This window comes from Mesoplodon mirus (genome assembly GCF_964341445.2).
Source record: "Mesoplodon mirus genome assembly, chromosome: 9".
Classification (NCBI taxonomy): Eukaryota; Metazoa; Chordata; class Mammalia; order Artiodactyla; family Ziphiidae; genus Mesoplodon; species Mesoplodon mirus.
The window spans coordinates 100,715,066-100,742,777 of record NC_138985.1 but is presented as its reverse complement, the minus strand read 5'-3'; the positions used below and the strand labels follow the sequence as shown (position 1 = coordinate 100,742,777).

General features: G+C 45.0%; 1 protein-coding gene across 1 annotated transcript in view; it reads left to right on the top strand.

Annotated features, from left to right (window-relative positions):
• ATP6V0A4 (ATPase H+ transporting V0 subunit a4) overlaps nucleotides 1–21,026 on the top strand; it is a gene marked incomplete at its 5' end in the record, with an annotated part of 47,138 nt that extends 26,112 nt beyond the window's left edge. Inside the window, 8 exons of the mRNA XM_082632490.1 lie at nucleotides 179–272; nucleotides 3,653–3,771; nucleotides 5,779–5,995; nucleotides 9,101–9,202; nucleotides 13,535–13,663; nucleotides 17,266–17,383; nucleotides 18,940–19,111; nucleotides 20,848–21,026. Of these exons, the coding sequence (XP_082488616.1) occupies nucleotides 179–272; nucleotides 3,653–3,771; nucleotides 5,779–5,995; nucleotides 9,101–9,202; nucleotides 13,535–13,663; nucleotides 17,266–17,383; nucleotides 18,940–19,111; nucleotides 20,848–20,941 (1,045 nt within the window). The 3' untranslated portion in view covers nucleotides 20,942–21,026. The remainder of the gene's footprint in view (nucleotides 1–178; nucleotides 273–3,652; nucleotides 3,772–5,778; nucleotides 5,996–9,100; nucleotides 9,203–13,534; nucleotides 13,664–17,265; nucleotides 17,384–18,939; nucleotides 19,112–20,847) is intronic.
• Between the last annotated feature and the right edge of the window lie 6,686 nt (nucleotides 21,027–27,712).

The following is a 27,712-nucleotide window of genomic DNA, read 5'->3' as shown; positions in this document are numbered from 1 at the left end:
CAGCACATAGTAGGTGTTCAATACCCATTTGTGGAATAATTGAATGAACCAATTGGTGAGTTGCACCAACAGTTAGGCTTTGATTGGCTCGCAAGTGGCTGACTGATGGTACTGTAGTATTTTTCCTACCTCTAGTTGATCCTTGGTTTTGTTTTGTTTTTCCTTTCTCCCTCTGTAGTACACAAGTAATGGAAACGAATCCATATTTACAGCTGGACCCAGCCGTTCCGGGAGTGTACTCTGGAAATCCATACCCTTTTGGGATTGATCCGGTAATAATGTCTTCTGAGATTAAATATTTATTCTGTAAAATGTCTCGCTGAGGAGATCTCTGTGTGGAGGGGACGAAAGTGCCAGAACCTGTCAAATCCACCAACTTGTACTGACATAGAATAGCATGTCCTGGAGGTTTTTGTGACACACTGCAATGGATTCAAGTAAATGTCCTACCTGCACCCTTTACCCAGCCCCTGGGTCATTTTCCATGCAACTTCCCAAACATCTGCCTCTTTCTTCTCAGTTATACACCTGGTGGTTTACAGTTGCTTCTTTAAAAGGCCCTTGGTTGCTTGGAAAATATGCATATTAGATAAGCAATTTAGCATCCTAACCAAGTTCCCAACTTTGGCGTTTTCTTGCAGTGATTAGCATCTCTCTTTTTCCTAGAAAAGTGTGGATTTGCTTTTATATTTGCTTTATTTTATTGCATAGAATTATACAAGTTTTAAAAAATGTGTTAACTCTAATGGTTTGTTATATCTACCTCAATTGGATTTGAGCCAAACAAACAAAGGTGCTTCCTCGCCCAGCCTGCAGGTACAAAGAGATGTCAAGAAGACGCATCCCTATTTGGGTAAAACCCCTCACACGATGGCTTATCACCATATTGCCACCAGGTGGCGGTCTTGTGCTCCAAATGAGCACAAGTGTTTGGAACTGAACTTGGCACATGGGGTTCATAAAAGTTTCCTGTACGCTCATTTTTTTGGAAGAGAACTTGGGACCACAGTTTTACTGGCTGACAGTTGAGAGTAATAGCACTGGCCCTAAAGTTGGTTCTCTGGTCTCTCCTGTCTTGTGGGTCATCTCCTCTTCAGTTTTCCTGTTCCTCCCACTTGCTGCCCACCTCCTGTCTCATAAAAACAGCAAACATCACCCAGGATTGGTTTATACTTGCCACCCAGGGGCACTTGCATTCTAAGTTTTATCAAAAGAGGCGAAGTCCTTGAAGTCCTGTTTGTAAGCTGCAAAGTGCTAAAGAGAAATGCAAGTTGTTATTTTTGTAGACTGGAAGGCTTTATCTTCAGTCCAAGGAATTTCATGATTAGCGAACAGGCAGCGGAGGAGTATCAGAGGGGAGTGATTTTTAGGGTCTGATTGACCTTCCTTTCCTTTGAATCTCATTGCTCCTACTGTCCTGTCTCTTCTCTCCACAGCCCCCATCTAATGCATCAGCAAATCCCGTCTACCCAATTTTGGTCCTCATGGACAAAGGGAGGGTAGCAAATTTCACGATTCAGAATTGAGTGGTCCAGTCTTTACTCTGTGTGCAATTTTGTCATCTGCCCACTAGTTAGAAAAGAAAAGAAAAATGTGAGGGTGAAAGGGAAGGTGATGTGTTGAAAATAGTTAATTTTTTCCTAGTAACATTTAGATTTTTGAAGATTTTTGGTCTTTTTAAACATTATAAAATAATAATATATATGATTAAAAACCCATATAATACAAAAATTATTAAAAAATAAAAAGATAAAGCAGAAACTAACACACCATTGTAAAGCAATTATACTCCAATAAAGATGTTAAAAAATTTTTTTTTAAATAAAAAGAAAGAGTTGCCTTTCTTACCTTTCCTCTTCCTTCAATCTGATTGCCCAGAGATAATCTCTTTAATAGAACATTTCTGTGTTTATATTAGCACTTATATATATTAATGAAGGGTTTGATTTTTACATAATGTAAATTTCTACAGCTGCATTTATTAACTCTGTTGAGGATCTGTTTGTGAATCAGAGCACAAAATATTCGGGCATCAGAGCTGAGGGGGCTTTCTAAAGGCGTCTGTAAATATTTTATAATAAATGAACATTACACAATGCTTACAAGCCCATGATTTAGAATCAGATAGGCTGCGTTTAAATCTTGGCTTTTCTATTTACTTGCTATGTGATTTTGAGCAAATTATTATCTCTGGGTCTGTGTTTCCTCATCTGTAAAATGGGTATAATAGCCCTCATAGAATTGTTCAGAAGAGTAAATGAATTTTATAGGTAAAACACCCAGAAGAGTCTGGTGCGTAAACAGAGTAAATGCTCCATTTGCTGTTATATTATTTCTCCTTGGGTGTGTAAGTAACTTAGTCTCTCTGAGATTTTGATAAATGCCCTTATCTGTAAAATGGGAATACTTATAACTATCTCATAGAGTTTTTGTTAGAATTAAATGAGATAAATACACTTAAAGAGCTTAGTATGTACCTGGTACTTAACCGTGAATATTTTTTTAGTTTTTCCAAGCTGGGTCTAAGGTGTACTGGTAACCCTGCCCTTACTGTGTTGAGTGATTCTGTGGAGACTGGCCAACCAGGAGGGCAAAGGGAAAAAACAGAGGGTGGAGGGCAAGCCTGGTGCAGCTTCAATGCCAGGGCAGATGGAGAGGGTAGTGGAGGTGCCTCTGGGGTCTGAGCACCTGTTATAGGAGTCCCTTTCCCCCATCTTCCCAGCAGCCCCCTTAGTGATTGTTCAGCTGGCAGCCGCTCAGGACATTGTCGAGACAGAATCAGTGAGAGGTGGTTCCTGCATGGGGACGGGGAAGGTAACTGTGCACTGAGGCTGCACTAGGTGGATGTCGACCCCTTCGCAGAAGCAGAGGAGTTTGGAGGAGGAGGTAGTTTAGGAGGAAAGAAAAGAAGACCCTGTGGCTTTGTTGGTTCTGAGGAGCAAACCCTCCAGATGCCTAAAGTTCCAGAGGGGTCAGAGGTGGGAGCAAGGACTTGAATCATTCGCATGGGGGTTGGTGTTGGAGAATTCTGTGGGGAAGGAAAGCGTTAGTGACTGGGGCCATTAACCAGGGTGAGGCCATGGCAGCCCCCAGCCGCTGAGTGCTTGTTCTGTGTGCCCGTCTTGTGTGGGCAGGACAGGTACACGCGTCCCTCTCTGTGCCAATAAATGCTGGCTACAGGAGTGACTTCTTGAGAAGGGCCTGAGAAAATGCTTTGTAATGTAAAGCGCTATAGCAATTCAGAGTAAAAGGTGGTATTATTAAGAGGGGCTTGGCTAAATTCATGGGCCAGAGATCTACACCATTAATGTGGGAACCCAGGCAAGTTTGAGATCTCTCCATAATGTTTCAGAATGTCTTTTCATTTAGAACAGGGGAAAAATCATGTTTTTTTTTTTTTTTTCTTCCAGTTACTTAATGTTTTACTAATGGCGCTATTGGTTCCAACACATTTGTCATGAGAGTTGCATTTATAAGGGGTTTGGTCCTTTTCTTTTTTTCTGAGACTAAAATGCATGTGCTGAACTGGACAGAAATTTGAAAATGTGGTTCCCAGAGCGACTTTTTCAGGGGAAATCGAGCTCTAGCCCCTGACTCTAGGAGAACTTCTAGACTCTGGTCTCATGTCTTTCTTGTCACGTTTCCCTTCCAGGTTTGGAACTTGGCTTCAAACAAGCTAACATTCTTGAACTCCTATAAGATGAAGATGTCAGTTATCCTGGGAATTGTCCAGATGGTTTTTGGTGTCATTCTCAGCCTTTTCAATCACATGTAAGTTTCACAATGAACTTTCTGCCTATTGGTCTGACCATGTCGGGGATGAGCAGTGGCAGAGCCACCAGTTTGCTCCTGTGTCCCCTCCATGCAAGTTTCCTTCCTATGGGGACTGCTTTTCCCGGTCTCTTGGCTTGAGCTCAGACAAGCTGGTTTGCCAGAAATGACACCTCTGTTTCTCCTGAGCTGAGTGCACCTTTCACCTCAGAAATATTTGAGGGTTCAGAAAGAGACTGCAAGGCCACAGTGCTATGTGTCCTCCCAGCCTGCAGGGCCTCCGTTGGTGCTAGATCCAGGCTTAACTCCCACCAGTGGGCAAATGGGGACATAAGTGCCCTCAAATTCTGAATTCCATTTGGTATAATTTCTTCCTGCTGACAGCAGCCTCTCTCTCATTTCTTTGACTGTTAATGTTCTCCCATCTTTTCTTTCTGTTAAGATTGATCTCTAGAAAGCTTCTCAAACTTGCATATTTGTGCTAAAGTTGTGAATGTTTGAAAACAGCCTCAAATATGCCTATTTAGAGATACTTTTGTGGACATGGCAGCTTGTAGGTATTGCTGAAACCCATCTGCCAGGAGGTCAGCACAGTGCCAAAGAAATGGTACAGAGTTTCGAGTCAGAGATTTGACTGATGGTTCTAACTCTTTATAGCTGTGTGATCATAGATGTGTAGCTTAACGTCTCTGAGATCATTTTCTGCTGTAGAATGGGAATAGAGGAGTCAGAACGGGTCGATTATTGTGCAGTAACAAACAGCTCCCAAATCACAGTGGTTTATGACCGTGATGCGTGTCATCGTGGGCCACCAGGGGCGCTGCTCATCTCATCCTCACACTGGGACCAGAGCTGATGGGCTGCCACTACCTGGAAGCTGCCAGTTGCTGTGACAGGAGAGTGTGGTCAGTTACCCACTGACTCTTAAGTTTCCACCTGGAGTGACACATGCCACCTTCATTCCCATTTCATTGACCAGAGCCAGTCACATGGTGACCTCCAATCAGAAAACCAATAGATGTATGATTCTACTTAAAAAATAAGAACTATTTAGTGAGTAAATGAATGACAGCGCCTTGGTACTCCTGCCTGCCTGAAAGTGCTGTGAGAGTTAAATGAGAGAGAAAACCAGGAAGTGCTTTCTGGACTATGATTGACATCGTGTGTCAGGCTGGCCTCAACTATCTCTAGTAATCCTGCTTTATCATGGGATCTCCATTTTTCCCTCCAATAACTCTTACAATTGACAAAGGGTCTGGGGCCCTTTTCTGACATTTTAACTGGATGTCCCCCAACTGAGTCTTGCGGGACTCTCTCTATGTCTTAGAGCAGAAGTTGGCAAACTTTCTCTGTAAAGGGCCAGATAGTAAATGTTTTAGGCTTTGCAGGCCAGATGGTCTGTGTCACAGCTACTCAATTCTGGTGTTGTAGTGTGAATGCTGCCACAGACTATATGTAAACAAACGAGTGTGAGTGTGTTCCAATAGAACTTTATTTATGAAAACTGAAATTTGAATTTCCTATAATTTTCACATGTCATCAAATATTCTTTTGATTTTTCCCCCCCAACCATTTAATGATGTTAACAGTTAAAGCTGTACACAACTAGGTGATGGGCTCAGTTTGGCCTGTGGGCCATTGTTGACCAACCCCTGTCCTAGGGCATCCTTGAGGGAAAAGCTGCCAAGCCATGCTTCTGTATCCTTGTACCATTAACTGTGTTGATATGAATTAGGTCTGCATGGGAAGCTGTGGCCAGATCATCAGTTGTCTATGTGAGCCTGCCCTCTGCCTCAGACTTTATCTTCTAGACCCTGGTTCTCTCTGAACCTTTTGTGCAAAAGCACCTTTCTTTCTCATCTTCTCCAGCCATGCATGATTGCTGCTTGCCTGGGGAGTGGATGCAGGGTTCAAAGAAATGAACATTTGGTGATTTGGAGAGAATAGTGAGTTGTTGGTATTCCTTCAGTGTTCTGTCTTGTATGTGTGTATGTTTCCCCCCCTCAGATTCTTCAGAAACACTCTCAACATCATTCTGCAGTTCATCCCCGAGATGATTTTTATCCTGTGTCTTTTTGGATACCTGGTCTTCATGATCATTTTCAAATGGTGTTCCTTCGATGTATCTGTGTCCCAGCGAGCGCCGAGCATCCTCATCCACTTCATCAACATGTTCCTGTTTAACTATAATGACCCTTCGAATGCACCCCTATACAAACATCAGGTATTTATGGGGCTTTTTTCTTCTTTTACGCACTTGATTATGTTAAATCTCTCTCCTACTCTTGGGTACTGCAGAGAGTAATTATTTGCAAGGCTGAGCCATCTCAGCACCCGATGTGTTAGGTTCTTCAAATTCAGAAGGTCTTATTGGATGAACGTCTGGGTGCTGAGGGCAGTGCTGTGGTGTGGCTCCAGCCATTCCTATCTGGGTAATACATGGGAGGGATTATTGCTGTGGGGTTGAAAATTAGCTTGTACGTTGTCTGCGAAGAAAGAAAACAATAATCCTTCAGATTGATTGGCTTGAAACTGTAAATGCTCTAAATAGCACCTTAAAAATGAATAATCTTTTATTATAAAAGTAAACTGTAGTTAAGGTTCACAAGAAAGAAAATTGAAATAGAGTCAAGAAGAAGAATCCCTCTGTTCACATGGGGAGTGAGTTTCTGGAAAACTGAACCAAACTCATGCTGTCCTATGAGCTTCCATGGCTAATTGGAGATGCTTTCTTTCTTTTTTTTCTTTGGGCTCTTCTTCTATGGATGATACCTTCCAACAGTTGGATGTTATTGCCATTCTGACTTCTGTTTCTTTCAGCCTCATAATCAACTTAATATTTTATTTTAAAAATGTATCAATGTCCCATGAGAGGTGGGTATAAAAATATCTCAGTGGCTAATTTTTGGTAACACAAATAGTTCTTTTCCTCTGGCCTCTCCCAGTGATAACCTGATCATATTGTTTGCTGGTAGATTTTCACTAAGGGAGAACCCACTTATATAGGTTCTAATTCCTCTGGATCAAGCTCTAGGGCTAGATTTCCCAATACCAGGTGGCCCTTCGGAGCACATGGCACCTGCCAGTGACCACTCATCCTGGGTCCCAGTTACAGCCACACGTCCTCATGAGTTTGAATCCTAGCTGTGTTCTCCTCCCCTACGGAAGCAGCAAATAAGAAGAAGAAAAAGTAAGGAATGATTTTAGCTAATAATCAGAGATGACATATAGCTCTGAAAGCTCTCTTGTATCCCACCTTACTATTGTTGCACCTGTTTGTTATACATCGATGGTGTAGGATCCATCCCTAGACTACTGGCATTAAATGAATGTATCTGGAAGGTTCGTTTATGCAATGCTGGAGTCTAAACGAAAGTTCACTTGGATTTCCCAAACAAGTCTTCTCTTTGAGGCACGGTACTCAGATTCGCCACATAGTTCATGTGCTGATTCTTTTCCTAAAGACTAAAGTCCTGTCTTAGTACACTGAACATTGAACAGTGAATGGCTTTTCCAGCTTTTTTCCATTCAAAAATGTTATTTGGAGTTGGCTGGTTTCCACACCCTGGAATGAAGATTGATTATCTAGACACAGTTTGCAGTTTCCATAACCTCATCTTCCCGTCATGCAGCTGGAAGAGACAGTGTAAGTTACTAATACAAACACTGCCCTGGTTGCTTCCTGCCATGTTTCAATATCAGAGAAGAAGAGCAACAGATAAGTAGACATCTCTGGTTGCTTTGTACATTGTGAGGGGAAAAAAGCATGATATCTAAATGGGCAAATGGCAACGAGGTAGCTTTGAGGACAGGGGCCTGGGACTGGCAAGTGCCGTGTGTGTTCCCGTGGTTCTCCCCCTACTTGGGAGCAGTTAAGAGTGGAGGAGAGGGCTTCCCTGGTGGCGCAGTGGTTAAGAATCCACCTGCCAATTCAGGGGACACAGGTTCGAGTCCTGGTCCGGGAAGATCCCACATGCCGCGGAGCAACTAAGCCCGTGCATCACAACTACTGAGCCTGCGCTCTAGAGCCCTCAAGCCACAACTACTGAGCCTGCGTGCCACAACTACTGAAGCCTGTGCACCACAACTACTGAGTCTGCGCTCTAGAGCCCATGTGCCACAACTACTGAAGCCCGCACGTGTAGAGCCTGTGCTCTGCAACAAGAGAAGCCACCACAATGAGAAGCCCGCACACCGCAATGAAGAGCAGCCCCCGCTCACCACAACTAGAGAAAGCCCGTGGCCAGTAACAAAGACCCAACTCAGCCAAAAATAAAATAAAAGAAAATAAATTTATTAAAAAAAAAAGAGTGGAGGAGGGTAGGAGATGGAGAAGATAAAATGTTTCCACTGTTATCGGGGTAAATCTTTTTACAATTGGGATGATAATAAATTGTCTCACTGGGAGCTTGGCCAGAACAGTTAAAGAAATGTGAGGGCTCAAGAAACGTTTTCCCTTTTACTCTGAGCACCCCATTTCTACACCTTTACAATGGCTCTGATGAAGCCTTCCCAGGAGTCCTGGTTCTTCAGACCATAGCAGCTCTGGGTCAGTCCTCAAACCCAGTGACTCGGGAGGGTAGGAAAAAGAGTTGGGGGTAAGGATGTGAAAGGAAATATGTGACAGGATGATAAAATTGGACAACTCCTGGGCTTCAGCGGGGCATGAAGACCATAGACGCCTCACTCCAAAGTGAACTGTGACAGAGAGAGAGACAGCAAAAGAGAGTTCAGCCCAGGCATCCCAGGACCCGTTAGGTAACTCACCCACAGTGAGTCTGTGCGAGTAGGGGATGATTTTTTTTGCAAGAGAGAGCAAGAGGGCTTAGTAGTACTGGAAATACAAGGTTACTGATGGAGACAGTCAGTTTGCGACTTAAAGTGACCCAAGGACTTTTGGTCACTCCAGAGTGACCAGTGCAGTGCCAGGCCTTCTCTTTGTCCAGGGCCAGGGCTGACTGTCCCCATGGAACAGAGTCAAGGGGACGAGGGACAAATGAAGTTGCCCTTATGATGTGGCTCATGAGCACTTCTGTCCAATGACAGGCTCCACATGGTGTGGGTGTATGATACGGGACCACTTGGAGAGTAAGGAATAAAGAGAGGGAGACTCCAGTGTCCACCATGAGTGGACACCCCGTACCACCAGACTGACAGTTCTCTGCACTGGAAATGGCCCAAGATGGGAGGGTGAATGGGTCCATTGAAATGCTTTAGATCACTCCAAATAAAGTGCAGCTGAAATGATACATATTTACCATTTGTATCATATGAAATGTGCTGTGCAATCACTTTGAAATGATAGGCTCTTACTGTTTTGGTGTTACAGCAAGAAGTCCAGAGCTTCTTTGTTATTATGGCTTTGATTTCTGTGCCGTGGATGCTTCTGATTAAGCCGTTTATTCTTAGAGCCAGTCATCAGAAATCCCAGGTAAGCACCATCCACTTCCATTCACTCACTGTGGGTAGGAATGTGGGTTCCCTGCAAATGTAAGTTGGGGTTTAGAGAGAACACCGCATTTACCAGGGCCTGAAGGACCTGGTGTGGTGAGGAACTGGCCCACCCCAGGTATGCTTCCTACTGTAGAGCTCAGCTTTTCCTTGGGGCTTTCTTGATTCCGGCATAATGGTCACAGTTAAATCTTACGTGCTGCAAACCGTGCTTGGGGTGTGTGTGCTGAGTCAAGTGGTAGTTAATGACTTTTAAGGCTCTGAATGTGGTTGTTTTATTAGTTGAAAATAAGAGTCTTTTACTATAGTTTTAGTGTGTTAATGAGTGTTGAAAGTTGTTTTCATCAGGATTCTAAAGTTGTGGGGAAAAAAGTAAAGTTGTGGGCTTTTACTGTATTATGTTACAGATGGTGAGAGGGAACTAGAGGAGGAAACACGTTTAAATAGTCTGTTCTTGTTTTTCTGATTTTCACCCTATTGTCAAACACCAGTTTCAGCCCACTTCCTCCTTTTGTCTAAACTTCTCCTGAGGCTCAGGTTTACTCAGGGGGTGACGAAGTGTTTACTGTCAGCCTAAATCAAATAGGATTTGGGAAGATTAACCTTCCAGGGAGCATTAGAGTCTGGAAAGGACACACAGGCACTGTTCGAGATGATCGGTCTCTGCTTCCCTCTGTTAGTGCAAAAGATTAAGTGGTCTATGCTGAGATCACCTGTGTTTTAAGTGGTTGGAAATATTTTCAGATAAACCCTTTTTTTCTAAACTCAGACGTGGCTGACAGTAGAGTCAGGGACCTAGGTGGGTCCAGGCTGGAGTTCAGGAGGTTCGTCTCTAGGTGGCGCTCTCTTTGTAAATCACCTGCCTCTCCCACTATTTCCTGCCAGCCTTGACCAGATCCAAAACCTGTCTGAAATATAATTTATGTGGGATACAAATACACAGAAAGGCAAACCAAAGAATACTTGTTTATTGTTTGGTAAATAGGTGAGAGACCAAGATGGTAAAGGAGAGTTGAGGTGGACCATTGTCCAAATAGGTGAACTGGTGTTTCAAAGGAAGCTGGCAAATACCTTTCTGCAGAAATAGGTGCAACTGTCTTTCTTAGAAACTCAACCTGTCCGTAAGTCGAGGACTAGGTTACTGCTGGCTCGCCTGAGTCCCAGGACTCTCAAACCATAGCTTGTCTTATTCTTTGCTCCACAAAAGCTGTTTAAATAGTGGCTGAGCCCAAAGTGACGGATTCCTCCCTTTTCCCCAGGGATGACTTGTATGACAGGGAAGGAGGTAGAGGTGCTTTTGTAGTCGGCCATCTTGGGCGATACCTCCTAGGCTGATTCAGGGGAGCAGGGGCTCCCAAAGACTGCTTGGAGGCCTGCCTCCTTGGCCCCTGGGATGTGTAGCTGTCGATTGACTCCTTAGGCTGCTGATTAGATGGTCCTTTTTCATGTCAGAAACATTTCCTTCCACCTCCATCCAAGAGGTGATTCCATCATGGAATTATTTGGCCTCCTCTCAATTCCCCCTGTGAAACCTTAAAGAGGCCCAGTATATAGAGATTATAAACAGACTTGTTCTGATGGGCCTCGGGGGGAAATGAGCAGAGGTCCCATCTCCTCAGGCTCCTCTGTAACCCTGTAGCCCTGGGTCCCTGCAGGACATGGTTTGGAAACCCCTTCCCTAGAGGGCCACCTGTGATGTGGCCCTTTTGACACGCACCCTGTAGGCAGCCAGTGAGCACACACCTCCTCCCCAGAACTACTCATGCCAGCCCCCTGGACTGCCTGGACCACCCACATTCTGCTTCCTCTTCTGACTTGCTGCCGTGGACCCAGGTCTCCTGTCACTCCGTATCCCAGGTCACAGTGAAGTAACTTTGCATTTCTATTTAAAATCTTTACATTTACATGCGTGTTTTCTATGCTGAAATTCATTGAAGTATAACCTACATACGTCAAAGTGCACAAATGATAAGGGCACAGATCAGTGAAGTATCATAACATGAACACATCCGTGTGACCAGCAGTCAGATAGAGACACAGAACACCATCAGACCCTGAAGTCCCTGTGTGCCTCCTTCCGGTCACTCTCACCCCAAGGTCAACCATTATCCTGACTTCTAACACCATAGGTTAGTTTTCCCTGCTCTTGAACTTTATGTAATTGGAACCATGCACCACGCCTTCATTTGGATCTGGCTTCCTTCATCCAGTGTTATGTTTGAGAGATTGTGTGTGTGTGTGTGTGTGTGTGTGTGTGTGATAGCTATGTATTATAGTATTCCCTTGCATGAATATACCACAATTTGGTTATCCATTCATATATTGATAGCTATTTGGCTTTTTTCCAGTGTTGTTAGTAATTACAAATAGTGCTGCTGTGAACATCCTTGTGTCTGTCTTTGTGCACACGTGTTTTACGTGTTTTTAGAAAGTTGCAAGTAACTAATTTAAAATTGAATACTATTTTATTTCAGACGGCATCCAGCTCAAACATTGTGAGATGTTTAATTAGGGGGATTGCAAAGTATATTTTGAATGGGAAGAAGAGTCAGTAAGATCCACAAAATCCCAGTGTCACGATTCTACACAGTTGTTTATACTCATTTGAACCAATTTCAAGATATGACCAGAAAAGGCTAGCATTTAAAGATGGAAATGGAAAAACTGTCTTCTGTTTCTTCTTTGGTATTTTCTTCCTTAAGTTGATGGGGAGAGAAAATAAGATTTCAAGAAGACAAAGTAATGTTAACTTGAGCCCCATTCCTCACCATGGGGCAAGGAACCATGGGCCAAGGGGAAAGGCTTACCCAGAGCCCCATCTTGGTACCCAGCACCCTGGAATTCCTGTCCACATGGACACAAGCCCACTTCCAGGGCATAAAAAGGGCCAACCACAGCGCTGGCCTGGGTACCACTGACCCTGGTGTGGCCAAGGGACAGCAGCACTCCCAAGGAGGGAGTGTGGGTGGAACGTAGACATTTGGGTGGGAGTGTCCACGCATGTGCACACGAGGCCACAGCCCTTGTGCTGTGAGATGAAATCACAGGTGAGAAGGGAAGGGTCGCACGCCGGGGTGCAGGGCCAGCTCTCCCATGCTGCCATGTCCTGGTGTGGGATGCTGAATTTGAACCTGGTTGGTCTTCCAAGTTCTTGTGAGAATTTATTTATCAAGACAGAGGCCAGAACATATTTTATTTAGGAGTTTGTTGGCTTGATTGATAACTTTTAAATATTTATACATATGGCATGTGGGCTTTCATTTGTACCTTTGCCCAAAGATCTGCAAATATCAGGTTCAGACCTGCTGAAGAAAGAAAGGTAAAGATACTTTAATGCCTAATTTGCAATACGCCACCTGTGAAATCATTCTAGGAAGAACTTTGGATGTGGGACATTAAATTTCACAGTGACTTGAAAGAAATATTTTCTTCAGATTCAAGGAGAAAACCAGGCCAAATTGAATGGTGACTACACCTAGATTTTTTTTTCCTTGAATTTTTTTCTCAGCTATTTTTATAAAGTGATGTTTTTATTTTAAAAAGTATGTTTGTGTTGGAAAAGTCATTGTCTAGTCCGTTTGGGCTGCTGTAGCAAAATACTGCACACTGGGTGGCTAAAACAACAGAAATTTATTGCTCACAGTTCTGAAGGCTAAAAGTCCAAGATCAAGGTGTCAGCATCGTCACCTTCTGGTGAAGCCCCTTTCCTGGTTCACTGCTGACGTCTTTCTGTGTCCTCACCTGATGGGAGGAGCTTGGGAGCTCTCTGAAGCCTCTTTTATAAGACACTAATCCCATTCACGAGGGCTCCACCCTCATGACCTAAGTGCCTTCCAAAGGCTCCACTTCCTAATACTTTCATCTTTGGGGGTTAGGATTTTAACATGAATTTTGTGGGGGGACACAAACATTCAGACCATAGCAGTCATTCATCCCTCCTAATTTTGCTTGTAGAAATCTGGCTGTTTGGGTCACACGATGATTGGTTTACTGTAAAGAGTGTGATTAATTTGGCACATTCTGGAACACAGTGGAGAAAAGCACATGCCCTGGAATTAGACTGCCTGGATTTGAATCCTGGCTCTGCCACTAACTAGCCTTACCAGCTGTGCAGTCCTGGGCTCATTTCTTAACCTTTCTGTTACTTAAGTTTACTTCTCTGTAGAATGGGGTGCTTACATAAAAAGATTGAATAGAGGGTTTAGAACAGTATCTGGGACATAGCTAATATTTAATGAGAGCCTTTATTTTATATAGAAGTTTTGTCATTCTAAGGGTGAATTTGACACTGCATTTTCTTATTTGCTGAAAGCTACAGGCCTCCAGGATCCAAGAAGATGCCACCGAGGACATTGAAGGTGACAACTCCAATTCTTCCGTGAGCCCTGGTCCCAGGGCTTCTGCAGGTGCCCATGGGGCTCAGGATGACCATGATGAAGAGGTATTTGGGGGAGTTCCCTGGTGGCCTAGTGGTTAGGATTTGGTGCCGTCACTCCCGGGGCCCAGGTTTGATCCCTGGTTGCGGAACTGAGATCCCACGAGCTGCATGGCCAAAAAAAAATTGCTTATCTAAAGAAGAGGGAAGAGGTATTTGGGACTTGACACCCTATGAAGACTTCCAGTATGTACAGATTCTAGAAGCCAGATCTAGTCAGGGATGATGCTCACATATTTAACAACCAGTAGCGTGTGGGCACCAGCCAATCAGAACAGACTTAGGCAGTAGAGCTGGGAGGGTTGGGAGGACCCTGCTGGTGGCAATCCTGTCATCACTGAGTCATGGGAAGTTGGGGAGGTCCCAGGAAAGGGGGGGCACTTAAGCTTACAGCTACTTACCAGCCAATCAGGGAGCATTTTAAATAATTACACCCAGGTGCTGCTCTATCTGTGAGTATGAGGTGAATATCAGCCTCACGTTTAGTGACATAGAAGGTCCTAAATGTTACTGAGGTCTCCTTGGCTCAGAACTGTGCCCCTGGGAGTCTGCTACATTTATGATGATCTTTCCCATCAGTGACCCTCACTCATGAGAGCAGAGGCCAAGTCTGGTCCCTTATATTGAAGCAAGAAGTGGGTTATTTATTCCCAGTCCTCCTCCCCAGCGTAAGCACACTCAGACGCCATCGCCGCCTCTGGCCTCAACCCTGGCTCAGTCTCTTCTTTGTTCACTTATCTTTGTAACATTGTCTGCCTCTCACGTGAAGTCACAAATTCATGTGTTCTTCTCTCCTCCCTCCCTGTCCCTTTCCATCCAAGGGCAGCCACTCCCCCCTCAGGAATGTACCATGTTTTCTCAGACAAGACGGCTGGCTGTTTTTATACCATGACTGAAGTCACCCACAGTCCTGAACCCCGGGCGGGGGTTTTTAACACGAGCTCTGTTCTAATTCTGGAGTGGGGACAGGGTTCCTGAGCCCTGAGAAGTGCTATAAACAACTCCGTCTGTGGTGTTAACTACTTAAAAAAACAACAACAAGTATTCATTTGCACCAATGAATAGTCAGTTAGAATTAATGAAAAATCTGGATCATGGAACGTTTTCCCAACAAGATTCCAGGTACAGACAGTAACCCATATTCACGGCGATTGGTATTACTAGGTCTGCCAGACCTGCTGGAATGTTTTAGAATCCAACCCACACATCTTCTGACTCATCAAGTCCCAGCCTGTCCAGTACAACCTTCCTCATCCATCCTTCTCGTGGCCTCGGTATATATCTGGTCAACGTTCACCTGCCACATCCTTCGAGAACCAGCTGCCTTCACTGGGGGCGGCTTCAGGCTCCATCTGACGGCTCTTTCCCCCAGTACAATCATGCCTGGGTCTCCCAGCACAAGGCACACACAGGCTCGACTCTGCTTCCCCCTCCAGGTCCTGTCTCACTTCTCTCCACACCCGGAGTTAGCCAAACTCCAGGTTAAGGGCCCAGTTCTCCAGACTGCCCAGTCTACCCAACACTTCTGACACCAGCCACAAGTTCAGAGGTCCCCTCAGACTCCCTCATGTTCAGTCATTTGTAGAGAGCTCACAGAACTCAGGAGAATGCTATAGTTTCAATTACAGTTTTACTTACAACAAGAGTCTACAAATCAGAACCAGCCAGAGGAAGACACAAGTAAGCAGAATCTGACACTGGGAAGGTTCCAAATGCAAAGCTTCTGTGTTCTTAGGGATGCATGACTCTCCCGGCATTGACATGTGGCAGTATTATCGTATTGTTAACTCAGGAAGCTCCCCTCAGCTTCTGTGTCTGATGTTTTATTGGGGTGTCATTATGTAGGTGTGATTGACTCAAGTGCAGTCCAGGTGGTTGCACTCAATCTCCAGCTCTGTCCCCTGCCTGGAGATGGGTTTGGGTTGATAATGTGTGGCTGAAAGTCTCAACTCTCTAACCACGTGAAGCCAACTCCCACTTAAACTACCAAGTGCCCAACCATAGACACCTCATTAGCAAAAGTGGTGAGGTGTGGTCCCAGGGACGGACCATGAATATCAGACGTCTCTTTCACTTGGGAAATGCCAAGCGTTTAGAGGTTGCCTCCCAGGAGCCAGGACAAAGCCAGACCTCTCTTTTTGGCTGAGGTTAATTCTTCACCAGACATTCCTCTGTTACTGTGACTCTCTCTGTGCCCCTGCCCATCCCCGCCCCTTCAGTTCCTCCCTGCTGTTTTCACTGATGAATGGGAGGGGAGGCACTGATTTTGGTCCTTTCCCCATAGCATCTGACTACAACCCCCAGTGACCACAACCCCCATTTCTTCCTGGATATCCCTCCATCCTTGACGTCCTGGACCACAGCCCTGTGACTGCTCCCAGTTCTTTGACATTTTCATTTCATCATTAGTTTCCTTCTTTCTTATTTCTGAGTTGCGATGTTTCCTAAGGGTGGCAGCTCTTCTTTTCATCATCTTCCCCTTGTTCATCTTCTCGGTCCTCTCAGCTCCCACTCTCACTCCTCGCACAGGTGTGGTCCCAGGTGTCCCTTTCCAGCCCAGACTTTCCTTCTGAGCCTGTTCTGCCTCTGCTGGTCTGTGCTGAGAGATTCAGCCTGTATGGCCAGCTATCACCTGCAGCGCAACACATCTGGGCATCAGCTACTCCCCTTCTCCAATTTATTCATTTCTGCCAGTGCCATTCTTTCACCCATTCGGACTCAGGAACCTCAGAGCCCTGTATGACCCTGGCCCTGCTGGGTGAGGGACCCTTCTCTGTGTTCCCACGACACCCCTGCATTCTTGGTTATTGCAGTTCCCATGCTGATGTGTGGTAACTGTCTGTTTGCATCTTCTCCCTGCTGGACGGTGAGCTGCTTCAGGGCAGGAATGGTGCCAGTCAGATAGTTTCCCTCATAACATCAGAGTACATGAAAGAAAAGAATGATCTGTTGCTGTCTTTGCACTGTTCCTTTCCCCCTCATACCTGGATTACTAACGTAATCAACAAGTTGGCTTTTTTTGCTTATGGGCTATCCTTTCCCTGATGCATTTTTCTACCAGATTAATCTTGCCTCCAATATTTCTTTATTTCATTGAGATACTTTTACTGGTTCCTCATGACTCCAGGTGGTTTTCTCGATTGTGTCCATCCTTGCCTTTCCCATAGCTTCCACAGCTGACTCTCCTCACCTCAGCAAGCTCCCAGTCGAGCCAAATGGTTTTTCTCCCAAACTTACTTTCATGACGTTCCCAACCACCTGCCTTTTCCTTACCTGGAGTCATTTTCTTTACCAGGAATGATCTGGCTTCTCTTTTTCCCTCCCTGTTCTTCACAGCTCAGCACAAATCTCAGCTCCCCTTACCAACCAACCACTCTGCTGCTTTGAGCTCTTTTCAACCATTTCTGGGAAATGTTACTGCACACACACCATATCCTACTTTGGGCTGCTCATTCTCTTTCTACAAGTATATTAATACCTATTTCCCCCTCGTTCAACTGGAAATGTCTTAACAGCAGAGTCCAGGCCTTATTCGTCCGTTGTATCATTTGTAATACATTTGAGTAGAAAGTACTTAATGAAATAGCATTACAAATTCTCTCTTTCAGTTCAACTTTGGAGACATCTTTGTGCATCAGGCCATCCACACGATTGAGTACTGCCTGGGCTGCATTTCCAACACAGCCTCCTACCTCCGGCTCTGGGCCCTCAGCCTGGCACATGCACGTGAGTGAGCGGGCCGCACGGCAGGGCCACCATCGCCTGTCCCTTTGGAAACAGTTGCAATGTACTTGTAGGTGAAAGTGACTTCTGGGTCATTTCTGGTGTGCTGGCCAGAAGAATGGCTCTTCTTTCATAGTAGAAGTGACTTTTTTCAGTAGGTCTGGCTTTATCTTGCTGGAATGGTTTCCCTCTGTATCAGCTTCCAGTTGCTGCTGTAAAAAATTACCACATATGTGGCAGCTCAGAACACTGTGAAATTGACTATCTTACAGTTCTGGAGGCCAGAAGTCCTATAAACAAGGTGTTGGCAGGTCTGTTTTTTCTGGAAGCTCTTGGGGAGAATCTATTTCCTTGCCTTTCCTAGTTTCTACAGGCCCCTTGCATCCCTTGGTATAAAGATTCAAGCCCCAAGAATGACTTAAGTCTGGAATCTTGACTCATCAGTTTACTTTGTAAAACCCCTCTTGATTTCTGCCTGCTTCTCCTGTCTTGTCTCTTGGTATTTCCCTCCATGCCCCACCAGCTCCCGATTACCCCCACCCCCTTCCCCATTTCATGTGGAGTGGCCACAAGGAACTGCACCAAGGCTCCCAAAGATGCCACACTAGCTGGGCCCCTCTGTGTGTTTGCCCCGCAGCTCCCTTGCCTGTAAAATTCTTCCCTTCTTTAACTCTCTCCCCACCTGATGTCTCATCCTTCCTTCAGAACTCAGCTTGGCTAGCACCTTTCCCGGGTAGTCTTCCTCCCTGGTCCCCAGTCTGGAAGGTGCCCTTCCCCTGGGTTCTGGAGGTGACCCTATCCTAGCACCGATTGTAATTCTGTCTCATTAGCCTGTCTCCCTACTAGACTGTCGGCTCCTGAAAGGCAAGGACCCTGACTTTTATCTCTGCATTCCCAGCACTGGGCATAATGACAAGAACAGAGAAGCCAGGCCAAAATGTGTGCTAAAGGGATAGAAAGCAAAGCAGTGAAAGTGAGCCTGATTGTTGACTTACAGCAGAAAAGCAAGTGCTCAGTGTTGGTGTGGTCTTGACTGCTCTGGCTGTGTTTGTTTCCTTGCACAAACTCCCTGGAAGGGGTGGGGGGGTTCTCTGGTATCTCTTCTTATAAGGGCACTAATCCCATCATGAGGATCCCACCCTCATCTCCCAAGTACCATCACTTTGGGGTTAGGGCTTTAATATATGAATTTGAGGGGCTGGAGGAGAAACAAACATTCAGTGCATATGAAATCATAGTACATGTATTCTTTTGTGTTTTGCTTCTTTGGCATAAGATGATGTTACTTGGATTTATTCACGTTGCTGCCAGTAGCTATGGTTTGCTCACTTTCATTGGTGAATAATATGCCATCATATACTTGTCCTCTTGATGGAAGCTCCTCCAAAGCTGCGTAGACAGTCTCACGCAGGTACCCCAGGGCACACATGACCGCGTTCTCCACCTGGGAGTGGAGTTGCTGAGTCGTAGTGTGTGCAGGTCCAGGATTATGGTGTAAGAATAATCTGCATTTGCCAGATAAGCCGTGTGGTTGAGAATGTTTCTCTTGCATCTTGCAGAACTGTCTGAAGTGCTCTGGACCATGGTGATGAACATTGGCCTTCGCGTGCAAGGCTGGGGAGGACTCATTGGGGTCTTCATCATTTTTGCCATATTTGCTGTTCTGACGGTAGCCATCCTTCTGATCATGGAGGGCCTCTCGGCTTTCCTGCATGCCCTGCGGCTGCACTGGTAAGAACTGGTTGTAGGGTAGATGCTCTCAGTGTGCTCTAGGGAAAGAGGATGGGCTGTAGGGCCAGCCAACTGGGTTCAAATCCTGACCTGCTGTGTGACATTAGCAATTCACGTACCTTTTTGGAACCTTAGTTTAGTCCTCTTGTTGGTATGATATTAAATGATGTAATACCTGGGAGCATATATACATATACAGTGACTGCTCTGTAAGACATGTTAGAAATGGTCATTTGTTCTTATAATTGGCTTCAGAATAACAGATGTTCATTTGTTATTATAATTGGCTTCAATTGTTGGTCAGATGACGGATCTGAAAGGCTCACAGAGGGCAATGCTGAGCAAATCTCGGATGTCTGGCCTTTGTTGCTGAGTGCTGGAGTTATACCAACAGAGCAGACAACTAAACTCTTTTTTTTTTTTCCTTTTTAAATTAATTATTTATTTATTTGGCTGCGTCGGGTCTTAGTTACAGCTTGCGGGATCTTCGTTGTGGCATGCGGGCTTCTCTAGTTGTGGCACGCGGGCTCTCTAGCTGTGGGGTGTGGGCTCAGTAGTTGCAGCTCATGGGCTTAGTTGCCCTGTGGCATGTGGGATCTTAGTTGCCCGACCTGGGATCGAACCTGCGTCCCTTGCATTGGAAGGCAGATTTTTAACCACTGGACCACAAGGGAAGTCCTGCGACTGAACTCTTGGAAAGTGGAAACAGAAGGAGGGTACCGAGCAGGAGGAAGGGGCTCACTGGAGGCCCTTGACATTCACAGATGTGTCCAGAGACTGTCAGTCATCACTGGGCTGACGAATATGAAAACATTTGTTTAGGCTTCTCTCTCTCCCAAGTCACATTTCAGCCGAGAGTTTTGAGTGTGCTGTCCATACTGAAGCATCAGAGCTCCTGTGCATCCTGAACCAGACTGTCCTTAGCAACCCTGGGGCTTCCTCCCTCCCTCTGTAGCCACTGTTCATAAAGAAAAGGTTTCACACTTCACCTGTTGAGTTGAGAGAATCACAGTGTCCCCCACCCGAGGCTATAACGTCATTTCTTCCCGTGTCATTAAAGAAATGAACTCTGCAATATAATAAAGCGGAAATGATCATACATGATATCTGTTATGTAAGTTATAAAAATATAAGTCAAGGCTCTGGTGGTTCTGCAATCACGTAAGCCCCGCAGTTTAAGATCAGAATGGAAACGAAAAACCTCGTACAACCTGGTGACACGCTGTCTCATCACCAGCTCCTCATCCGGTACTGCCTAGCAAGGGCTTCTCGGCTGGTGGGAGCTGGGGGAGGTCATGCTCTGGTCCTTGAGGCCACTAGCAAAGGCCTGGAAGAAGTGGGGTTGGGGGAGGGGAAGGTGTAAGAGGGAGGCAAGAGAAGGATTTAAAAAAAAAGCCTCAGGGCTTCGCTGGTGGCGCAGTGGTTGAGAGTCCGCCTGCCGATGCAGGGGACACGGGTTCGTGTCCCAGTCCGGGGAGATCCCACATGCCGTGGAGCGGCTGGGCCCGTGAGCCATGGCCGCTGAGCCTGCACGTCTGGAGCCTGTGCTCCACAACGGGGGAGGCCACAGCAGTGAGAGGCCCGCGTACAGCAAAAAAAAAAAAAAAAAAAAGCCTCAGAGGGTTCCTGTGGTGGCTGCCAGCCTGGGGCGCCTTCGTCACCTGGTGCTTCATTTTACACATGCTCAGCCTCTCGTTTATGTGTTCAATCCCCCTTCTCCTTGCCCCTAACGACAGGGTGGAGTTCCAGAACAAGTTCTACGTCGGGGCTGGTTACAAGTTTTCTCCATTCTCCTTTAAACAAATCCTGGATGGGACAGCTGAGCAGTAGCTGCACATCTGGTGGCTGCAGCCACCTCTTCCATCGGTCACCTCCTGCACCAGTCTCTGTGCCAATGAAAGAAGTTTCGTCTGTCTTTAATGTCAGCCTGCATAAGGCAGTCCATGGAATGATTGTTCTCACTAACCGGAGGGAGGAAGCCATGTATTGTATCTGTAAGCCTTGGGATTTGATATGACTTAACCATGTCGTAGAGAGACTACACATGCAAGTCATTTCAACCTCATGCGGGGTCTTAATCGTCAAATCCTAGAATGATTGAGAAATGGGGAGAGGGGAATGCCAACCTGAGGTTTTCTTGTAATTAAACTTCTGGGCCATTCACTTTGTTATTAAGGTGTCTTTTTTCAACATTATTCTGTAAAATTTAATATTGATAATTATAGGCCAAAGCTAAACGATAGAGTTACACAAAGTAACCCTAGAGAAAGGTTATGGTTTTTTATTCCTCATTTCCTCCTTCCTCAAATACCTTTTTTTCTTGTCTGGGGCTAAGTTTTATAGGATTAGGGACTTTCTCAAGAATTTTCACTCCAGGTGAGGAAAAACAGATAATGTTCTCTGTTCAGATGGAGGGCTGGCCCTTCGTGGCTCGAATTGTTAAATCCTGTGGAATGAAGTATGACAACATGATATCATCAGTGATTTTGTTTCTTCTCAGTGCACATTGTGCTGGAGTTAACTGGAGAAAGAGATCTGTAGGCTTCAGCAACTTCTGGAAAATGGCTTGCCGGAAAGGAGACTGCCAAACAGTCTACCCTGATGCTCTCTGGGTCAGCTGGCCCCAGAGTCACTTCTTATGCATCTTCACTGGCAAACTTCCAAGAGCCAGGTGTAGAAGAAGATGTGTTCCATCGACTAGTCTGAACAGCCTGTATTCAGGTTAATTACCATCGTTATGGTAACTATACTGGTAGAATTAAGTGTCATTAACATTGGTGTAGTGCTTTACAGTTTACAAAGCAGTTTCACATAGTATCTAGCTTGTAATAAGTTTCCAGAAGATCTGACCAAATGCAAAATTGCCTTTTGGACAGATCTCTATTTTTTTTTTAAGCTCCCACCTGCCCCTCCGTGTAGTGGGGTTGACCGGTGTTCATGTTCAAGTGTTGTTGTTCAAACCCAAGGAAACGTCCATGTCACCTTCCACGTTGGTGTCCTGGCTTGTGCAGCACAATTTAAGGCCCAAGCAGGTGCTCAGCAAGTATTCATTTAATGATTAAAACGGGTTGAGCTCAAGAATGATATAGTTGGAGTCAGAAGACTCCTTGTCTATGAGTTCCAACTCTGATACTTCATCATGTGTGCTCTTGGGCAGGAACTGGAGTGTGCCACACATTGCTGGGGGTCAGAGAGCACCAAGCATGGATGAGGTCCTCAGCCAATGGCATTTATCAAAGAAAAGGACAGACTAAAGTATGTAAATGGTTCTTGGAAGTCCATAAATCCCCATGCTGCCAAGGTCACCAGAGAGTTTCAAGGTTCTCTCAGCTCATCACCGCCCTTCTCAATGGCTATCTAAAAATACGCTGTGCCTAGATGGATCACAGCCTTTCGTCGTTTAATTGTAAACCGTGTTGGCTGTGAGAAAAGGCATGAAAAAACAAAGCTGTCCTCTGCCCCTTGCCTGCTGAGACCCCTGTTCTTTCAGAGATCCCCAGCCTTCCTGAGAACAACATAGTAGTTTCCTCCAAGGGTTGGCAGCCTCTTTCTGTCTTAATGAGAGATGTAATTTCCCCGTTAAAAAGGGATTGGGTGAAGGGCTGCTGAGAAGAGTGTGTGACCGGCATGTCACTCAGTCGCCCAGGATGCAGGGTTGTTCCTTAAAGAATCCTGTTCACAGAACTAAGCTGAAAGGGGAGGAGAAGACCTGCGAGCCAGGCTTCTTGGGAAGAGAAGTCCAGAAGCCCCCAAGAGGCCATCAGTGGTCCAACGTCTGTGTGAGCCTCAGCTGCAGTAAGGAAGAGCAGAAGAGCCTGAAACTGGAAAGCTTTCCAGGAAACAGAGAGGTAAGAAACTCCGACGGGCAACGTAGAACTGCATTGACTTTCTCTGCTCTGGGGGCCGAGGGGATTTGACCATTAGTACTTGGCTGAATACAGATGGAGTATAAAAATTTGGCTCTTCTTACTGATGATATTGCAAAACAAGTTACATCACACACACACATACACACACACACACACACATACACACACACACACACACACACAAAGTTCAGTTTTAAAAAGATCTACATGGCCCAATTATTTTTGGCTCAAAAATTAAGTGTAGCCAAATGCAGTAGAATAAAATGTCCATCAGTTCCTTAGAAATTGTTTGAATGAAGCCTGAACTCCATCTGAGCCCTTGAGTTTCACAGTGAATCCCCAATATGTCAGTTCTTTGAAGGCAGGCAATGGTTACTTTCCTATTGTAGGTTTTCAGGAATGATAGTGAGGGATGTGGAGCGTTCTTCCCCATGTTAGTCCCTATTTTCTTGAATTGGTCTGACTGGTTATCCATCTATCCATCCCTCCATGCATTTATCCATCCATCCGTCCTCTTCCTAGGCTAGAAGGGATTTAGAATGACTTAGGGAGCCAAAGAACAGGAGATGCCAACTCAGCTTTTCCAACATTCTATTTCAGCATTGAGATTACAAGCTCTGTCTCTCAGTAACTTTCCTCATATTCATCTCCAAAATATTTTGTCCTCTTTATAAAAACTTTTTAAATGAAACTTTTGGCTGGAACTCAAGAAAATATAGTAAGAGAATACTTTCCATATCTGTTAACTTTGAGTTAGTATTCGAGTGTCCTCTTAATGACTTAGAATGAAAGCCCCTTTATTTTTTTTACTTATTTATTTTTTAATTAATTAATTAATTTTTGGCTGCGTTGGGTCTTCATTGCTGCCCGCGGGCTCTCTCTAGTTGCAGCGAGCGGGGGCTACTCTTCGTTGCGGTGCGCGGGCTTCTCGTGGTGGCTTCTCTTGTTGCGGAGCATGGGCTCTAGGAGTGCGGGCTTCAGTAGCTGTGGCACGTGGGCTCAGTAGCTGTGGCACGTGGGCTCAGTAGTTGTGGCTTGTGGGCTCAGCAGTTGTGGCACGTGGGCTCAGTAGTTGTGGCTCGCGGGCTCTAGAGAACAGCTCAGTAGTTGTGACGCATGGGCTTAGTTGCTCCGTGGCATATGGGATCTTCCCGGACCAGGGCTTGAACCCATGTCCCCTGCACTGGCAGGCAGATTCTTAGCCTCTGCATCACCAGGGAAGCCCTGTAAGCCCCTTTATAATTCACAGATGTGAATAACAAAATCCTGATAATATCCTATCAACAACCCTGCACCCCTACAACCAACATGCCTCCACCAAGGAATCCTGTGGTTGAAGGCCCCGTATAACCTACTAGGGCAGGAATGAGAACTTTCTCTGTTGCGAGTAGTTTATATGTTTGTTTTTTCCATCCCTTGGCAACCTCCCCTGACATTGGGAATGCACCTGAGCCTTGACCATCTTCAAGGGCTGGGCATTAGAAAGATTGATGTTACAGTTGGCGAAACTGAATGGGTTTGCTCCTCTGAGTGGAGTCTGGGTCACACGTGACGGTCAGCTTTTTTGTCCACCAGCATCGCACCCCTGCACCAACCAGGCCATTCCATGTTCAGAAGGATTTTCTTTCTGTAAAATACGCTGGTTTTACAATTGAAAGCAATGTAGAACAAGCACGTTTTTAGTGAAAATTACCCCTTTTGTTGTGCTCTTCTAAGGTGACTGGGTTGGGTGGATATCACTGTTACATATCTGATTAGAGAGGTTATTTTTGGTCTTATGTTCCAATAGGCATATGGCACATGTGAGGGCTTCTTAACACCACTTAAGCTGACCCTTGACATTTAATCAATCTATTCTAGAAAACAAGCAACTTTTTTTTCCTCCCCCCAATTTGGGTGGTTTTTAATTTGAGTCCAAGGTGTTTTCATGTTGGCCAAATATTAGCAATAATTGCCTTTGGAGAGATATACATTTGATAACTCTGTAGATGCTTAAAAACTAACCCTGAGTGTATTTGATTTGTGATTATGATGAAATTTTAGAAATTCAGTTGATACCTTTATTCAGAGATGAGAAACAGTGCTACCATGAGGGCTTATGTTGCAGTGAGCCCTGTGCTGTGTTATACAAGCACTGTCTCATTTAATCCTCATAACACACTTAGAAGAAGGAAGTTTATCAGTTAAAAATCACACATACACAATGAGTGTAGTGGTGTTTACAGTTGATCACAGACAGTTACAGATTTCTTTGTTCCTTCTCTACTCCCACTGCTTCACTTGAGTAGCCTAAAGAAAACACACACACACACACACACACACACACACACACACAGAGCTTTATTTTTTCCCCATGGAAAATATGTCTGGAAGTGAACCGTTCAAGGCTGTAGGAGAGCTCCACATCCTCATCGTCAGGTCCCAGGCTCTTTCTAGCTTACACTCTGCCAGTCTTAGCCGAGAGTTTCCATCTTTCCAACTTCACATTTGTATCACCACCGAAAATGGCTGCTGAAGCGCCAGCCATCATGTCTCCATCATCCGGGGAGGAGGCAAAGGGGCAAAAGAGGGCTTTCTTAGAAGCTCTCCCTAACAACCTCCACCTGTATCTCGGTGGCCACCCCATAAGCAAGCTCCAAGGGAAGACTTGTTACTGGGAAGGCAGCAAACTATTTCTCCCACAGGTAGCTGGTATTATTTTTATTTTCAGATGAGGGAAGAGAAGAGTCTCAGTCGCAGTCTCACCATGGCCGCTGACTTCCTTCCTTTTCTCCCTACCCCTCTTCCTCCCTCCTTCTTCCCTCCTTGTCACCTCTAATTCCTCTTCTCTCCTCCCTTCCTCCTCTCCCTCTCTCATCCGTCCCCTTCCCTTCCTTATTCCTTCCCTCCTTCATCCCTCCTTTTCTTCCCTCCTCTCCCCATCCCTCCTTCCCTCTTTCCCTCTTCCTTCTTTTCTTCTTCCTTTCTTCCTTCTTTCCTTCCTATGTTTATTAATTTAGTAGGGATAAAAGAATACCTAAGGATTTTTATTACTATAACTTTGTCAGTTATTACAGAAGATGAACAGTTTTCCAGTTTTGTTTGCAATTTCTATATCCTCTTGTGAATAACCTGTTCATATAATGTTCCCATTAATCCATTAGGATCTTAATTTTTTTTCTTGTAATTTGTGGTTTATATCTACTACAGACATCTACTGCATATATAATGGCTATTCTTGTTCTTTTAATTTTCGAGATTGTGGTAAAATACACCTAACGTAAAACTTACCATTACGGCAATTTTAAAGTGAACAGTTCAGTGGCATTTAGTTTTACAGTTTAGTTGCACAATGTTGTGCAACCACCCCCCTCTAGCAAAGGCTAGGCACCTTGTGCACTCGTGGCCAGTCAGTGATTTGATTGTTTCCAGGTCAAGTGCCCATTCTGACCCAGGAGCTCCAGGCCAGTGATAGAGGGCAGGCGGGGCTCATGGCCCAGGGGATAGTGGCTTAGGGAGCACTGTGACACATCAACTGCGCATCTTTGTGGGTTCATTTCTTCCAGAAAGAATTTTCATAGTAACAGACATAGCCTTTCTAAAAGTTCAAACAATGCAGAAAAGTATAAAAGAAGAAAGAAAAAGCCACCCCAAATTCCATCTGCCAGGTAATTCTTTCCTTACCTTTTTCTCTTGGCCAAATCCTCCTCGTCCTCCAGGTCTCAGTTTTTCAGGACTCGCCTCCCTGGATCCCAGGACTCAGCAAAGCAGGGCCTCCCTTACGTTGCCAGAGCAACCTCTGCTACCCTTGGGACCATGTGGTTCCCACTTGAATACTTGCCTTTATCCCCCATTAGACTGTAAGTGCTTTGGGGGCAGGAACCCTTTTCATGATATTTTATTGTCTGATACATAGTAGTGTTCCATAAATATTTGTTGAAAGACAAAACACAGTTTCAGACATCTCTCCTGAAATTTCTATGCAGGTATGTATTTAAATGAGATTTTATGAATTGGGATCATTGTATACATACATTAGGTACATACATATTGGAAAATGCTTTTCAGTGCCAAATAGCCTTTCACCTAAGAGCTTTTAAATGACATTCTGTTACAGGAGTGTATTATAATTTGTCTGGTCACTTCTCTACTGGTCGGCATTTAAGTGGTACCCAATTCTTTCATTGCTGTTGTCAAAACAACAGTGTGTTGAGTTTTCATACACCTTTATCTTCATTCACCTTTTTGATTACCTCACTAGAATGGATCCTAGGAGTGAAATTGCTTAGTCAACATTCTTTCTTCTTTGCCTAACTGCCTTCTGGAGAAGTTGTAGCCATGTACCCTCCCACCAATATCAGTGCCTGTTTCCCTTACATTGGGCACAATTGATCTTTAAGGTTTTTGCAAATCCAATAGAGGAAAATAACCCACTTTAATTTGAAGGCATAGTTCTCTTCATATTATGGAAACCAAATAATATCAGTCTCTTCAATCAAGAAACATATGAAATCGCAAATGTGAGCCTCCCTTCCTGCGATCAGCTTGTTTCTTTTCCTTTTTTTTGGCCATGCCACTTGGCTCATGGGACTTTAGTTCCCCAACCAGGGATTGAACCCTGGCGCCCGGCAGTGAGAGCGTGGAGTCCCAACCATTGGACTGCCAGGGAATTCCCTCAGCTTTAATTGAAGAGAAACTGAAGCAATTATCTTGGACCTAACACCTTTCTCTCCAGGAGCTCTGTGATGAATCA